This window comes from Lethenteron reissneri, chromosome 70 (genome assembly GCF_015708825.2).
Source record: "Lethenteron reissneri isolate LAM-NWPU_2019-01 chromosome 70, ASM1570882v1, whole genome shotgun sequence".
Taxonomy (NCBI): Eukaryota; Metazoa; Chordata; class Hyperoartia; order Petromyzontiformes; family Petromyzontidae; genus Lethenteron; species Lethenteron reissneri.
The window spans coordinates 3184446-3200896 of record NC_083848.1 but is presented as its reverse complement, the minus strand read 5'-3'; the positions used below and the strand labels follow the sequence as shown (position 1 = coordinate 3200896).

Genomic DNA, 16451 nt, shown 5'->3' with positions numbered 1-16451 from the left:
AAATTTTCACGAACATTAATTGTCACGCACAACGAGTCTGTGTGCAAAATGTCAGCTCGCTTGGATCACGGGAAGTGGGTTAAAAAACGAGCGAAAGATTTGCACGGTCCTAAGCAAGCAAGCAAGCGAACTTAATATAAAGGATTTAAAAATATATTCGCCTGTGGAGGACGCGGGGATCGATCCCGCGACCTTTGGCATGGGAAGCGAGGGCGCTACCAACTGCGCTACTCCGCCACGGCCTGTGGAGGGGTTACGCTCTGGGCTCTTACACTGTGACGTTCAGCCAAAGCCAAGAATGAGTTCTATTTGAATATATGTAAAATACATTTTTTTGTCCTAAAAAGTGTAAAATTTTGGGAATTTTTTTTCACGAACATTAATTGTCACGCACAACGAGTCTGTGTGGAAAATGTCAGCTCGATTGGATCACGGGAAGTGGGTTAAAAAACGACCGAAAGATTTGCACGGTCCTAAGCAAGCAAGCAAGTGAACTTAATATAAAGGATTTAAAAAGGGGCGGGGCATAGGGTGCAAGGGGGCGGGGCTTATCTAGAAAGGGGCGTGACGTCACGAGAAGGGGGCGGTTTCATTGTGAAGGGGCGTGACGTCATGAGAAGGGGGCGGTTCCATTGTGAAGGGGCGTGACGTCACGAGAAGGGGGCGGTTCCAACGTGAAGGGTGGTGACGTCACGAGAAGGGGGCGGTTCCAACGTGAAGGACCGTGACGTCACGAGAAGGGGGCGGTTCCATCGTGAAGGGCGGTGACGTCATGAGAAGAGGCGTGACGTCACGAGAAGGGGGCGGTTCCAGCGTGAAGGGGCGTGACGTCACGAGAAGGGGGCGGTTCCAGCGTGAAGGGGCGTGACGTCACGAGAAGGGGGCGGTTTCAGAGTGAAGGGGCGTGACGTCACGAGAAGGGGGCGGTTCCAGAGTGAAGGGGCGTGACGTCACGAGAAGGGGGCGGTTCCAACGTGAAGGGGCGTGACGTCATGAGAAGGGGGCGGGGGCTTATCGTGAAGGGGCGTGACGTCACGAGAAGGCGGGCGGTTCCATCGTGAAGGGGCGGTGACGTCACGAGAAGGGGGCGGTTCCATTGTGAAGGGCGGTGACGTCACGAGAAGGAGGCGGTTCCAACGTGAAGGGCGGTGACGTCACGAGAAGGGGCGGTGACGTCACGAGAAGGGGGCGTTTCCAGCGTGAAAGGGGGAGGGGCTTAACGAGAAGGGGGCGTTTCCAGCGTGAAAGGGGGAGGGGCTTAACGAAAAGGGGGCGTTCCCAGCGTGAAAGTAGGCGTGGCCAATCCCGGTGGGCGTAGCTTGACCGGCACTATCACCACTCACTGAGTCCCAATCAAGCTCAGTCCACCTCGTCCACCTTCCTCGTCGCCCACAGGTAGAAGCGGTTGGTGGTGGTGGTGGTGGTTGTTGTCGTTGTTGTTGTGGTTGTTGTTGTTGTTAACGGTGGTTTGGTGGCGGTTTTGCGGTGAGTCGGTGTTGGGGGGGGGGGGGTGTCTGGCCGAGCGGATTCGGGTAGCCGAACTAGTCGAGGTCGGTGAGGCCTGGTAGCTGTTCGGGGTGGCAGAAAGTGTAGATTTGAAGTGTCGGAGAGAGAGCGAGAGAGACACACGGGGAGTGCGAGAGAGACACGAGGTCACAGACACGCAGATAGACAAGAGGCGAGGAGACAGACAACGATAGCCTCGAACAGGCTGTAGGGGCAAGTGCTGTTAGCGAGTAGCGCCTATGAAGGCTACCGGCGCTGTGGTCACACGAGGGGGTGGGTGGCTACCAGCACCACGCCCGACCGCCTTTGTCTCTCCCCCAGTGACGTTATTTAACTACACGCCGCACCAGGTACTCATTTGAGGCTGAGTCGACCTAGGGGAGGCCGTGAGCGGGAATCGAACCCGGGTGGCCAGGTTCGGAGCGCAGCGAAGCGCACCACCGCTCCACACACACACAGACACACACACACACAGACACACACACAGACACACACACAGACACACACACACACACAGACACACACACAGACACACACACAGACACACACACACACAGACACACACACACAGACACACACACAGACACACACACACACACAGTCACACACACACACAGACACACACAGTCACACACACAGACACACACAGTCACACACACAGACACACACACTGAGACACACAGACACACACACACACAGACACACACAGACACACACACACAGACACACACACAGACACACACACAGTCACACACACACACAGACACACACAGTCACACACACAGACACACACACACACAGACACACACACAGACACACAGACACACACACACAGACTACACACACAGACACACACACACAGACACACACACACAGACACACACACAGACACACACACAGACACACACACAGACACACACACAGACACACACACAGACACATACAGACACACACAGACACACACACAGACACACAGACACACACACACAGACACACAGACACACAGACACAATACACACACAGACACACACAGACACACACACACACAGACACACACACAGACACACAGACACACACACAGATACACAGACACACACACAGACACACACACACTGAGACACACAGACACACACACACACTCAGACACACACACAGACACACACAGACACACACACACACAGACACACACACACAGACACACACACACAGACACACACACACACTGAGACACACAGACACACACACACACAGACACACACACAGACACACACACAGACACACACACACTGAGACACACAGACACACACACACACATACACACACACAGACACACACAGACACACACACAGACACACACACAGACACACACAGACACACTGACACACACACTGACACACACACAGACACACACAGACACACTGACACACACACTGACACACACACAGACACACACACAGACACACACACACACAGACACACACACAGACACACACACACACAGACACACACACACAGGCACACACACACAGACACACACACACAGACACACACACACACAGACACACACACAGACACACAGGCACACACACACACACGTACCCACAGACACGTACCCACCCACACACACACACGTACCCACCCACATGCACACACGCACACACACACACGTACCCACAGACACGTACACACACACCCACACACACAGGCACACACACACACGTACCCACAGACACGTACCCACACACACACAGACACGTACCCACACACGCACGTTCGCAGAACAAACCTCTGCAATCCACACGCGGTCTGGCTCAGGGCAGCTGCAGCCTGACCCCCTGAGCACTGCTGCCGAAGGGTCTTCTCAGGTCAGAAGGGAAGGGCATGTGCAGTGTTAGTTCATGGGCAGTGTTAGTGTATGGGCAGTGTTAGTGTATGGGCAGTGTTAGTGTATGGGCAGTGTTAGTGTATGGGCAGTGTTAGTCTGTGGGCAGTGTTAGTACTGTGTATGGGCAGTGTTAGTTCATGGGCAGTGTTAGTGTATGGGCAGTGTTAGTGTATGGGCAGTGTTAGTGTATGGGCAGTGTTAGTGTATGGGCAGTGTTAGTGTATGGGCAGTGTTAGTGTATGGGCAGTGTTAGTCTGTGGGCAGTGTTAGTTCATGGGCAGTGTTAGTGTATGGGCAGTGTTAGTGTATGGGCAGTGTTAGTCTGTGGGCAGTGTTAGTACTGTGTATGGGCAGTGTTAGTTCATGGGCAGTGGTTAGTGTATGGGCAGTGTTAGTGTATGGGCAGTGTTAGTGTATGGGCAGTGTTAGTGTATGGGCAGTGTTAGTGTATGGGCAGTGTTAGTCTGTGGGCAGTGTTAGTTCATGGGCAGTGTTAGTGTATGGGCAGTGTTAGTGTATGGGCAGTGTTAGTCTGTGGGCAGTGTTAGTACTGTGTATGGGCAGTGTTAGTTCATGGGCAGTGTTAGTGTATGGGCAGTGTTAGTGTATGGGCAGTGTTAGTGTATGGGCAGTGTTAGTGTATGGGCAGTGTTAGTGTATGGGCAGTGTTAGTCTGTGGGCAGTGTTAGTACTGTGTATGGGCAGTGTTAGTTCATGGGCAGTGTTAGGCTGTGGGCAGTGTTAGTGTATGGGCAGTGTTAGTTCATGGGCAGTGTTAGTCTGTGGGTAGTGTTAGTCTATGGGCAGTGTTAGTGTATGGCCAGTGTTAGTGTATGGGCAGTGTTAGTCTATGGGCAGTGTTAGTCTGTGGGTAGTGTTAGTCTATGGGTAGTGTTAGTCTATGGGCAGTGTTAGTCTGTGGGCAGTGTTAGTCTGTGGGCAGTGTTGTGTATGGGTAGTGTGAGTCTATGGGTAGTGTTAGTTCATGGGCAGTGTTAGTCTGTGGGCAGTGTTAGTGTATGGGCAGTGTTAGTGTATGAGCAGTGTTAGTACTGTGTATGGGCAGTGTTAGTCTGTGGGCAGTGTTAGTGTATGGGTAGTGTTAGTGTACGGGCAGTGTTAGTCTGTGGGTAGTGTTAGTCTATGGGCAGTGTTAGTTCATGGGCAGTGTTAGTCTATGGGCAGTGTTAGTCTATGGGCAGTGTTAGTGTATGGGTAGTGTTAGTCTATGGGTAGTGTTAGTCTATGGGTAGTGTTAGTCTATGGGCAGTGTTGAGTCTATGGACAGTGTTAGTGTATGGGTAGTGTTAGTGTATGGGTAGTGTTAGTCTATGGGTAGTGTTAGTGTATGGGCAGTGTTAGTGTATGGGCAGTGTTAGTCTGTGGGCAGTGTTAGTACTGTGTATGGGCAGTGTTAGTTCATGGGCAGTGTTAGTGTATGGGCAGTGTTAGTGTATGGGCAGTGTTAGTGTATGGGCAGTGTTAGTGTATGGGCAGTGTTAGTCTGTGGGCAGTGTTAGTACTGTGTATGGGCAGTGTTAGTTCATGGGCAGTGTTAGGCTGTGGGCAGTGTTAGTGTATGGGCAGTGTTAGTTCATGGGCAGTGTTAGTCTATGGGTAGTGTTAGTCTATGGGCAGTGTTGAGTCTATGGACAGTGTTAGTGTATGGGTAGTGTTAGTGTATGGGTAGTGTTAGTCTATGGGTAGTGTTAGTGTATGGGCAGTGTTAGTGTATGGGCAGTGTTAGTCTGTGGGCAGTGTTAGTACTGTGTATGGGCAGTGTTAGTTCATGGGCAGTGTTAGTGTATGGGCAGTGTTAGTGTATGGGCAGTGTTAGTGTATGGGCAGTGTTAGTCTGTGGGCAGTGTTAGTACTGTGTATGGGCAGTGTTAGTTCATGGGCAGTGTTAGGCTGTGGGCAGTGTTAGTGTATGGGCAGTGTTAGTTCATGGGCAGTGTTAGTCTGTGGGTAGTGTTAGTCTATGGGCAGTGTTAGTGTATGGCCAGTGTTAGTGTATGGGCAGTGTTAGTCTATGGGCAGTGTTAGTCTGTGGGTAGTGTTAGTCTATGGGTAGTGTTAGTCTATGGGCAGTGTTAGTCTGTGGGCAGTGTTAGTCTGTGGGCAGTGTTGTGTATGGGTAGTGTGAGTCTATGGGTAGTGTTAGTTCATGGGCAGTGTTAGTCTGTGGGCAGTGTTAGTGTATGGGCAGTGTTAGTGTATGAGCAGTGTTAGTACTGTGTATGGGCAGTGTTAGTCTGTGGGCAGTGTTAGTGTATGGGTAGTGTTAGTGTACGGGCAGTGTTAGTCTGTGGGCAGTGTTAGTCTATGGGCAGTGTTAGTTCATGGGCAGTGTTAGTCTATGGGCAGTGTTAGTCTATGGGCAGTGTTAGTGTATGGGTAGTGTTAGTCTATGGGTAGTGTTAGTCTATGGGTAGTGTTAGTCTATGGGCAGTGTTGAGTCTATGGACAGTGTTAGTGTATGGGTAGTGTTAGTGTATGGGTAGTGTTAGTCTATGGGTAGTGTTAGTGTATGGGCAGTGTTAGTACTGTGTATGGGCAGTGTTAGTTCATGGGCAGTGTTAGTCTGTGGGCAGTGTTAGTGTATGGGTAGTGTTAGTGTATGGGTAGTGTTAGTCTATGGGTAGTGTTAGTGTATGGGCAGTGTTAGTACTGTGTATGGGCAGTGTTAGTTCATGGGCAGTGTTAGTCTGTGGGCAGTGTTAGTTCATGGGTAGTGTTAGTGTATGGGTAGTGTTAGTCTGTGGGTAGTGTTAGTCTATGGGTAGTGTTAGTCTATGGGTAGTGTTAGTCTATGGGCAGTGTTAGTCTATGGGTAGTGTTATTACTGTGTATGGGCAGTGTTAGACTATGGGTAGTGTTAGTCTATGGGCAGTGTTAGTCTATGGGTAGTGTTATTACTGTGTATGGGCAGTGTTAGTCTATGGGTAGTGTTAGTGTATGGGCAGTGTTAGTCTGTGGGCAGTGTTAGTGTATGGGTAGTGTTAGTCTATGGGCAGTGTTAGTTCATGGGCAGTGTTAGTGTATGGGCAGTGTTAGTACTGTGTATGGGCAGTGTTAGTTCATGGGCAGTGTTAGTCTGTGGGTAGTGTTAGTGTATGGGTAGTGTTAGTATATGGGCAGTGTTAGTTCATGGGCAGTGTTAGTATGTGGGTAGTGTTAGTGTATGGGCAGTGTTAGTCTATGGGTAGTGTTAGTCTATGGGTAGTGTTAGTCTATGGGTAGTGTTAGTCTATGGGCAGTGTTAGTTCATGGGCAGTGTTAGTGTATGGGCAGTGTTAGTACTGTGTATGGGCAGTGTTAGTTCATGGGCAGTGTTAGTCTGTGTATGGGCAGTGTTAGTGTATGGGCAGTGTTAGTACTGTGTATGGGCAGTGTTAGTGTATGGGCAGTGTTAGTACTGTGTATGGGCAGTGTTAGTCTATGGGTAGTGTTAGTCTATGGGTAGTGTTAGTGTATGGGTAGTGTTAGTCTATGGGTAGTGTTAGTGTATGGGTAGTGTTAGTCTATGGGTAGTGTTAGTCTATGGGTAGTGTTAGTCTATGGGCAGTGTTAGTCTATGGGTAGTGTTAGTCTATGGGTAGTGTTAGTCTATGGGCAGTGTTGAGTCTATGGGCAGTGTTGAGTCTATGGGCAGTGTTGAGTCTATGGGCAGTGTTAGTGTATGGGTAGTGTTAGTGTATGGGCAGTGTTAGTCTGTGGGCAGTGTTAGTCTGTGGGCAGTGTTAGTTCATGGGCAGTGTTAGTCTGTGGGTAGTGTTAGTCTATGGGCAGTGTTAGTACTGTGTATGGACAGTGTTAGTCTGTGGGCAGTGTTAGTTCATGGGCAGTGTTAGTGTATGGGCAGTGTTAGTACTGTGTATGGGCAGTGTTAGTTCATGGGCAGTGTTAGTGTATGGGTAGTGTTAGTGTATGGGCAGTGTTAGTCTGTGGGTAGTGTTAGTTCTATGGGTAGTGTCTATGGGCAGTGTTGAGTCTATGGGCAGTGTTGAGTCTATGGGCAGTGTTGAGTCTATGGGCAGTGTTGAGTCTATGGGCAGTGTTGAGTCTATGGGCAGTGTTGAGTCTATGGGCAGTGTTGAGTCTATGGTGCAGTGTTGAGTCTATGGGCAGTGTTGAGTCTATGGGCAGTGTTGAGTCTATGGGCAGTGTTGAGTCTATGGGCAGTGTTGAGTCTATGGGCAGTGTTGAGTCTATGGGCAGTGTTAAGTCTGTGGGCAGTGTTGAGTCTGTGGGCAGTGTTGAGTCTATGGGCAGTGTTAAGTCTATGGGCAGTGTTGAGTCTATGGTGCAGTGTTGAGTCTATGGGCGTGGTGTTGAGTCTATGGTGTGGTGTTGAGTCTATGGTGCAGTGTTGAGTCTATGGTGCAGTGTTAAGTCTATGGGCAGTGTTGAGTCTATGGGCAGTGTTGAGTCTATGAGCAGTGTTGAGTCTATGGGCAGTGTTGAGTCTATGGTGCAGTGTTGAGTCTATGGGCAGTGTTAGTCTATGGGCAGTGTTGATGCTATGGGCAGTGTTGAGTCTATGGGCAGTGTTGAGTCTATGGTGCAGTGTTAAGTCTATGGTGCAGTGTTAAGTCTATGGGCAGTGTTGAGTCTATGGGCAGTGTTGAGTCTATGGGCAGTGTTGAGTCTATGGGCAGTGTTGAGTCTATGGGCAGTGTTGAATCTATGGGCAATGTTGAGTCTATGGGCAGTGTTGAGTCTATGGGCAGTGTTGAGTCTATGGGCAGTGTTAGTCTATGAGCAGTGTTGAGTCTATTGACAGTGTTGAGTCTATGGGCAGTGTTGAGTCTATGGGCAGTGTTAGTCTATGAGCAGTGTTGAGTCTGTTGACAGTGTTGAGTCTATGGGCAGTGTTGAGTCTATGAGCAGTGTTTAGTCTATGGGCAGTGTTGAATCTGTGGGCAGTGCTGAGTCTATGGGCAGTGTTGAGTCTATTGACAGTGTTGAGTCTATGGGCAGTGTTGAGTCTATGGGCAATGTTGAATCTGTGGGCAGTGCTGAGTCTATGGGCAGTGTTGAGTCTATGAGCAGTGTTTAGTCTATGGGCAGTGTTGAGTCTATGGGCAGTGTTGAATCTGTGGGCAGTGCTGAGTCTATGGGCAGTGTTGAGTCTATTGACAGTGTTGAGTCTATGGGCAATGTTGAATCTGTGGGCAGTGCTGAGTCTATGGGCAGTGTTGAGTCTATTGACAGTGTTGAGTCTATGGGCAGTGTTGAGTCTATGGGCAGTGTTGAATCTGTGGGCAGTGTTGAGTCTATGGGCAGTGTTGAGTCTATGAGCAGTGTTTAGTCTATGGGCAGTGTTGAATCTGTGGGCAGTGCTGAGTCTATGGGCAGTGTTGAGTCTATTGACAGTGTTGAGTCTATGAGCAGTGTTGAGTCTATGGGCAGTGTTGAATCTGTGGGCAGTGTTGAGTCTATGGGCAGTGTTGAGTCTATGGTGCAGTGTTCAGTCTATGGGCAGTGTTGAGTCTATGGGCAGTGTTAGTGTATGGGTAGTGTTAGTGTATGGGCAGTGTTAGTCTGTGGGCAGTGTTAGTTTATGGGCAGTGTTAGTCTGTGGGCAGTGTTAGTTCATGGGCAGTGTTAGTCTGTGGGTAGTGTTAGTCTATGGGCAGTGTTAGTACTGTGTATGGACAGTGTTAGTCTGTGGGCAGTGTTAGTTCATGGGCAGTGTTAGTGTATGGGCAGTGTTAGTACTGTGTATGGGCAGTGTTAGTTCATGGGCAGTGTTAGTGTATGGGCAGTGTTAGTCTGTGGGTAGTGTTAGTTCTATGGGTAGTGTTAGTCTGTGGGCAGTGTTAGTTCATGGGCAGTGTTAGTCTGTGGGTAGTGTTAGTCTATGGGCAGTGTTAGTACTGTGTATGGACAGTGTTAGTCTGTGGGCAGTGTTAGGTCATGGGCAGTGTTAGTGTATGGGCAGTGTTAGTACTGTGTATGGGCAGTGTTAGTTCATGGGCAGTGTTAGTGTATGGGTAGTGTTAGTGTATGGGCAGTGTTAGTCTGTGGGTAGTGTTAGTTCTATGGGTAGTGTCTATGGGCAGTGTTGAGTCTATGGGCAGTGTTGAGTCTATGGGCAGTGTTGAGTCTATGGTGCAGTGTTGAGTCTATGGGCAGTGTTAGTCTATGGGCAGTGTTGAGTCTATGGGCAGTGTTGAGTCTATGGGCAGTGTTGAGTCTATGGTGCAGTGTTAAGTCTATGGTGCAGTGTTAAGTCTATGGGCAGTGTTGAGTCTATGGGCAGTGTTGAGTCTATGGGCAGTGTTGAGTCTATGGGCAGTGTTGAGTCTATGGGCAGTGTTGAATCTATGGGCAATGTTGAGTCTATGGGCAGTGTTGAGTCTATGGGCAGTGTTGAGTCTATGGGCAGTGTTGAGTCTATTGACAGTGTTGAGTCTATGGGCAGTGTTGAGTCTATGAGCAGTGTTGAGTCTATGGGCAGTGTTAGTGTATGGGTAGTGTTAGTGTATGGGCAGTGTTAGTCTGTGGGCAGTGTTAGTTAATGGGCAGTGTTAGTCTGTGGGCAGTGTTAGTTCATAGGCAGTGTTAGTCTGTGGGTAGTGTTAGTCTATGGGCAGTGTTAGTACTGTGTATGGACAGTGTTAGTCTGTGGGCAGTGTTAGTTCATGGGCAGTGTTAGTGTATGGGCAGTGTTAGTACTGTGTATGGGCAGTGTTAGTTCATGGGCAGTGTTAGTGTATGGGTAGTGTTAGTGTATGGGCAGTGTTAGTCTGTGGGTAGTGTTAGTTCTATGGGTAGTGTCTATGGGCAGTGTTGAGTCTATGGGCAGTGTTGAGTCTATGGGCAGTGTTGAGTCTATGGGCAGTGTTGAGTCTATGGGCAGTGTTGAGTCTATGGGCAGTGTTGAGTCTATGGGCAGTGTTGAGTCTATGGGCAGTGTTGAGTCTATGGGCAGTGTTGAGTCTATGGGCCGTGTTGAGTCTATGGTGCAGTGTTGAGTCTATGGGCAGTGTTGAGTCTATGGGCAGTGTTGAGTCTATGGGCAGTGTTGAGTCTATGGGCAGTGTTGAGTCTATGGGCAGTGTTGAGTCTATTGACAGTGTTGAGTCTATGGGCAGTGTTGAGTCTATGAGCAGTGTTGAGTCTATGGGCAGTGTTGAATCTGTGGGCAGTGTTGAGTCTATGGGCAGTGTTGAGTCTATGGTGCAGTGTTGAGTCTATGGGCAGTGTTGAGTCTATGGTGTAGTATTGAGTCTATGGTGCAATGTTGAATCTGTGGGCAGTGTTGAGTCTATGGGCAGTTTTGAGTCTATGGTGCAGTGTTCAGTCTATGGGCAGTTTTGAGTCTATGGTGCAGTGTTCAGTCTATGGGCAGTGTTTAGTGTATGGGTAGTGTTAGTGTATGGGCAGTGTTAGTCTGTGGGCAGTGTTAGTTCATGGGCAGTGTTAGTCTGTGGGCAGTGTTAGTTCATGGGCAGTGTTAGTCTGTGGGTAGTGTTAGTCTATGGGCAGTGTTAGTACTGTGTATGGACAGTGTTAGTCTGTGGGCAGTGTTAGTTCATGGGCAGTGTTAGTGTATGGGCAGTGTTAGTACTGTGTATGGGCAGTGTTAGTTCATGGGCAGTGTTAGTGTATGGGCAGTGTTAGTCTGTGGGTAGTGTTAGTTCTATGGGTAGTGTCTATGGGCAGTGTTGAGTCTATGGTGCAGTGTTGAGTCTATGGGCAGTGTTGAGTCTATGGGCAGTGCTGAGTCTATGGGCAGTGTTGAGTCTATGGGCAGTGTTGAGTCTATGGGCAGTGTTGAGTCTATGGGCAGTGTTGAGTCTATGGGCAGTGTTGAGTCTGTGGGCAGTGTTGAGTCTATGGTGCAGTGTTAGTCTATGGGCAGTGTTGAGTCTGTGGGCAGTGTTAATCTGTGGGCAGTGTTAGTCTATGGGCAGTGTTAAGTCTATGGGCAGTGTTGAGTTTATGGTGCAGTGTTAGTCTGTGGGCAGTGTTGAGTCTATGGGCAGTGTTGAGTCTATGGTGCAGTGTTGAGTCTATGGGCAGTGTTGAGTCTATGGTGCAGTGCTGAGTCTATGGGCAGTGTTAAGTCTATGGGCAGTGTTGAGTCTATGGGCAGTGTTGAGTCTATGGGCAGTGTTGAGTCTATGGGCAGTGTTGAGTATATTGTGCAGTGCTGAGTCTATGGGCAGTGTTAGTCTATGGGCAGTGCTGAGTCTATGGTGCAGTGTTAGTCTGTGGGCAGTGTTAGTCTATGGGCAGTGTTGAGTCTATGGTGCAGTGTTAGTCTGTGGGCAGTGTTAGTCTGTGGGCAGTGTTGAGTCTATGGGCAGTGTTGAGTCTATGGGCAGTGTTGAGTCTATGGTGCAGTGCTGAGTTTATGGGCAGTGTTGAGTCTATGGTGCAGTGTTGAGTCTATGGTGCAGTGCTGAGTCTATGGGCAGTGTTGAGTCTATGGTGCAGTGTTGAGTCTATGGTGCAGTGTTAGTCTATGGGCAGTGTTGAGTCTATGGTGCAGTGTTGAGTCTATGGGCAGTGTTAGTCTGTGGGCAGTGTTAGTCCATCTCTTTGTGAGTCGTGGTGTCCTTTCTGAAAGACGCCACCCAATCATGCCCTTGCTTCCATAGGCGCTTGCTAGCAGCTCTTTCCCCCAAGGTCTGTTAAGGCTATATGGGGGATCTTTGTCTTTGTGTGGGGAGCGGTAGTGTAGTGGTTAGCGCGCTGCGTTGGCGTTGATTAACATTGCCAATAGACTCGCACAGAGACTCATAGACTCATCACACAGAGACCCATAGACTTATCACACAGAGACCCATAGACTCATCACACAGAGACCTATGGACTCATCACACAGAGACCCACAGACTCATCACACAGAGACCCATAGACTCATCACACAGGGACCTATGGACTCATCACACAGAGACCCACAGACTCATCACACAGAGACCCACAGACTCACCACACAGAGACCCACAGACTCATCACACAGAGACCCATAGACTCACCACACAGAGACCCACAGACTCACCACACAGAGACCCACAGACTCACCACACAGAGACCCATAGACTCACCACACAGAGACCCATAGACTCACCACACAGAGACCCACAGACTCACCACACAGAGACCCACAGACTCACCACACAGAGACCCACAGACTCATCACACAGATCCCCATAGACTCACCACACAGAGACCCACAGACTCACCACACAGAGACCCACAGACTCACCACACAGAGACCCACAGACTCATCACACAAAGACCCACAGACCCATCACACAGAGACCCACAGACTCCCCACACAGACCCATAGGCCCATCACACAGACCCATAGACTCATCACACAGAAACCCACAGACTCCGACAGAGACCCAGAGACTCAGACAGAGACCCACAGACTCGCACAAAGACCCACAGACTCGCACAAAGACCCACAGACTCACACAGAAACCCACATACTCACACAGAGACCCACAGACTCACAGAGAGACCCATAGACTCGCACACAGACCCACAGACTCGCACAGAGACCCACAGACTCGCACAGAGACCCACAGACTCGCACAGAGACCCACAGACTCGCACAGAGACCCACAGACTCACACAGAGACCCACAGACTCGCACAGAGACCCACAGACTCACACAGAGACTCACACAGAGACCAACAGACTCGCACAGAGTCCCACAGACTCACACAGAGAGCCACAGACTCGCACAGAGACCCACAGACTCACACAGAGACCCACAGACTCACACAGAGAGCCACAGACTCGCACAGAGACCCACAGACTCACACAGAGACCCACAGACTCGCACAGAGAGCCACAGACTCGCACAGAGACCCACAGACTCACACAGAGACTCGCACAGAGACCAACAGACTCACACAGAGACCCACAGACTCACACAGAGACTCGCACAGAGTCCCACAGACTCACACAGAGACCCACAGACTCACACAGAGACTCACACAGTGACCCACAGACTCACACGGAGACCCGTAGCTTCGCACAGAGACCCGTAGCTTCACACTAATGCTCAACTCGCTGACTACATTAACACTCGCGTGAAGGTTAATAAGTAGAGTTTGCGCGTGCGTGTCGGTATGTGCATGTGTGTTCGTCCATGTATGTGTGTGTAGGTGTGTGTGCGCGTGTCTGTATGTAGGTGTGTGTGTGTGTAGGTGAGTGTGTATGTAGGTGAGAGTGTGTGTAGGTATGTGTGTATGTGTAGGTGTGTGTGTATGTAGGTGTGTGTGTATGTAGGTGTGTGTGTGCATGTGTGTGTGTATGTAGGTGTGTGTTTGTATGTAGGTGAGTGTGTGTGTATGTAGGTGTGTGTGTATGTAGTTGAGTGCGTGTGTGTGTATGTAGGTGAGTGTGTGTATGTAGGTGAGTGTGTGTGTGTAGGTGTGTGTGTGTATGTAGGAATGAGTGTGTGTGTGTATGTAGGTGAGTGCGTGTGTGTGAATGTATGAGTGAGTGTGTGTGTATGTAGGTGAGTGTGTGTGTGTATGTAGGTGAGTGTGTGTGTGTGTAGGTGTGTGTGTATGTAGGTGAGTGCGTGTGTGTGTATGTAGGTGAGTGTGTGTGTGTATGTAGGTGTGTGTGTGTGTATGTAGGTGTGTGTGTGTGTGTAGGTAGGTGTGTGTGTGTGTGCATGCAGGTGAGTGTGTGTGTGTGTAGGTGAGTGTGTGTATGCATGTAGGTGTGTGTGTGTAGGTGAGTGTGTGTGTATGTAGGTGTGTGTGTGTGTAGGTGAGTGTGTGTGTATGTAGGTGTGTGTGTGTGTGCATGTAGGTGAGTGTGTGTGTATGTAGGTTAGTGTGTGTGCATGTGTGTGTGTATGTAGGTGTGTGTTTGTATGTAGGTGAGTGTGTGTGTATGTAGGTGTGTGTGTGTATGTAGGTGAGTGTGTGTGTGTATGTAGGTGTGTGTGTATGTAGGTGAGTGTGTGTGTGTGTGTAGGTGAGTGTGTGTGTGTGTGTATGTAGGTGAGTGTGTGTGTGTATGTAGGTGAGTGCGTGTGTGTGTATGTAGGTGAGTGTGTGTGTGTATGTAGGTGTGGGTGTGTGTGTATGTAGGTGAGTGTGTGTGTGTGTAGGTGTGTGTGTATGTAGGTGAGTGCGTGTGTGTGTATGTAGGTGAGTGTGTGTGTGTATGTAGGTGTGTGTGTGTATGTAGGTGTGTGTGTGTGTGTATGTAGGTGAGTGCGTGTGTATGTAGGTGTGTGTGTGTGTAGGTAGGTGTGTGTGTGTGCATGCAGGTGAGTGTGTGTGTGTGTGTAGGTGAGTGTGTGTATGCATGTAGGTGTGTGTGTGTAGGTCAGTGTGTGTGTATGTAGGTGTGTGTGTGTGTAGGTGAGTGTGTGTGTATGTAGGTGTGTGTGTGTGTGTATGTAGGTGAGTGTGTGTGTGTGTATGTAGGTGAGTGCGTGTATGTAGGTGTGTGTGTGTGTGTAGGTGAGTGTGTGTGTATGTAGGTGAGTGTGTGTGTATGTAGGTGAGTGTGTGTGTATGTAGGTTAGTGTGTGTGTATGTAGGTGTGTGTGTGCATGTGTGTGTGTATGTAGGTGTGTGTTTGTATGTAGGTGAGTGTGTGTGTATGTAGGTGTGTGTGTGTGTATGTAGTTGAGTGCGTGTGTGTGTATGTAGGTGAGTGTGTGTGTGTATGTAGGTGTGTGTGTATGTAGGTGAGTGTGTGTGTGTGTGTAGGTGAGTGTGTGTGTGTGTATGTAGGTGAGTGTGTGTGTATGTAGGTGAGTGTGTGTGTATGTAGGTGAGTGCGTGTGTGTGTATGTAGGTGAGTGTGTGTGTGAATGTAGGTGAGTGTGTGTGTGTATGTAGGTGAGTGTGTGTGTGTATGTAGGTGTGGGTGTGTGTGTGTATGTAGGTGTGGGTGTGTGTGTGTAGGTGTGTGTGTATGTAGGTGAGTGCGTGTGTGTGTATGTAGGTGAGTGTGTGTGTGTGTATGTAGGTGTGTGTGTGTGTATGTAGGTGAGTGCGTGTGTATGTAGGTGTGTGTGTGTGTGTAGGTAGGTGTGTGTGTGCATGCAGGTGAGTGTGTGTGTGTGTGTAGGTGAGTGTGTGTATGCATGTAGGTGTGTGTGTGTAGGTCAGTGTGTGTGTATGTAGGTGTGTGTGTGTGTAGGTGAGTGTGTGTGTATGTAGGTGTGTGTGTGTGTGTATGTAGGTGAGTGCGTGTGTGTGTATGTAGGTGTGTGTGTGTGTAGGTGAGTGTGTGTGTGTGTATGTAGGTGTGTGTATGCATGTAGGTGTGTATGTAGGTGAGTGTGTGTGTATGTATGTAGGTGTGTGTGTGTGCATGTATGTAGGTGTGTGTGTGTAGGTGAGTGTGTGTGCCGGCCTTAATAGGTGCTGCTACTCGCTAACAGCACTTGCCCCCACAGGCTACACGGGGGAGGTGTGAGATGGGGGGGGACTTTTGTCTTTGTGTCTCTGTGAGTCAGTGAATGGAACGGGGGAGCGGTGGCGCAGCGGTTAGCGCTCACGGCCAACACGGGTGGCGATTATCTGAACCGGTCATGGGTCTCCCCTAGGTCGACTCAGCCTCAAATGAGTTACTTGGTGGTTGCGGTGGGTAGTAAACATCGCCATTGGGGGAGAGACAAAGGCGGTCGGGCGTGGTGGTGCTGGCCACCCACCCCCTCGCTGACAGAGCACTTGCCCCTACAGTCTGTTGAAGGCTACACGGGGTATCTTTGTCTTTGTAGCTGAGATTTTTTAATGATGAATTTTATTTTCTCGGTAAAAATCGTAGTTTTCTTTTTTGGTTTGGGAGGGTTTCTTATTTTAGGGCCCAAAAAAAACCGGTTCGGGGTTGAATCAGTCGCCGGAAATTCTTGCTTGGCAACCTTTTCGTCAACGCAATCCCGACGGCAAGAGCCGGTTTTGACTTTCAGTGACTCAGCAGCAGTAGCAGCGGCTCAGTTCAGCCTCTGCTTGAATCAACGCTGTTGGAACTGCCCCAGATGTTTCTAGTCAAGGACCGGTTTTGACATTCATAGACAAGTCACACAGAGACCCATGGACTCGTCACGCAG

The 16451-nt window shown here is 49.5% G+C and overlaps 1 protein-coding gene across 1 annotated transcript in view; it reads right to left on the bottom strand.

Moving 5' to 3' along the window:
• Positions 1 to 1541: 1541 nt before the first annotated feature.
• The window catches only part of LOC133361005 (retinoblastoma-associated protein-like), a 77104-nt gene continuing 62194 nt past the window's right edge, over positions 1542 to 16451 (bottom strand). The window contains exon 18 of the mRNA XM_061579888.1: positions 1542 to 1568. Coding sequence (XP_061435872.1) covers positions 1542 to 1568 — 27 coding nt within the window. The remainder of the gene's footprint in view (positions 1569 to 16451) is intronic.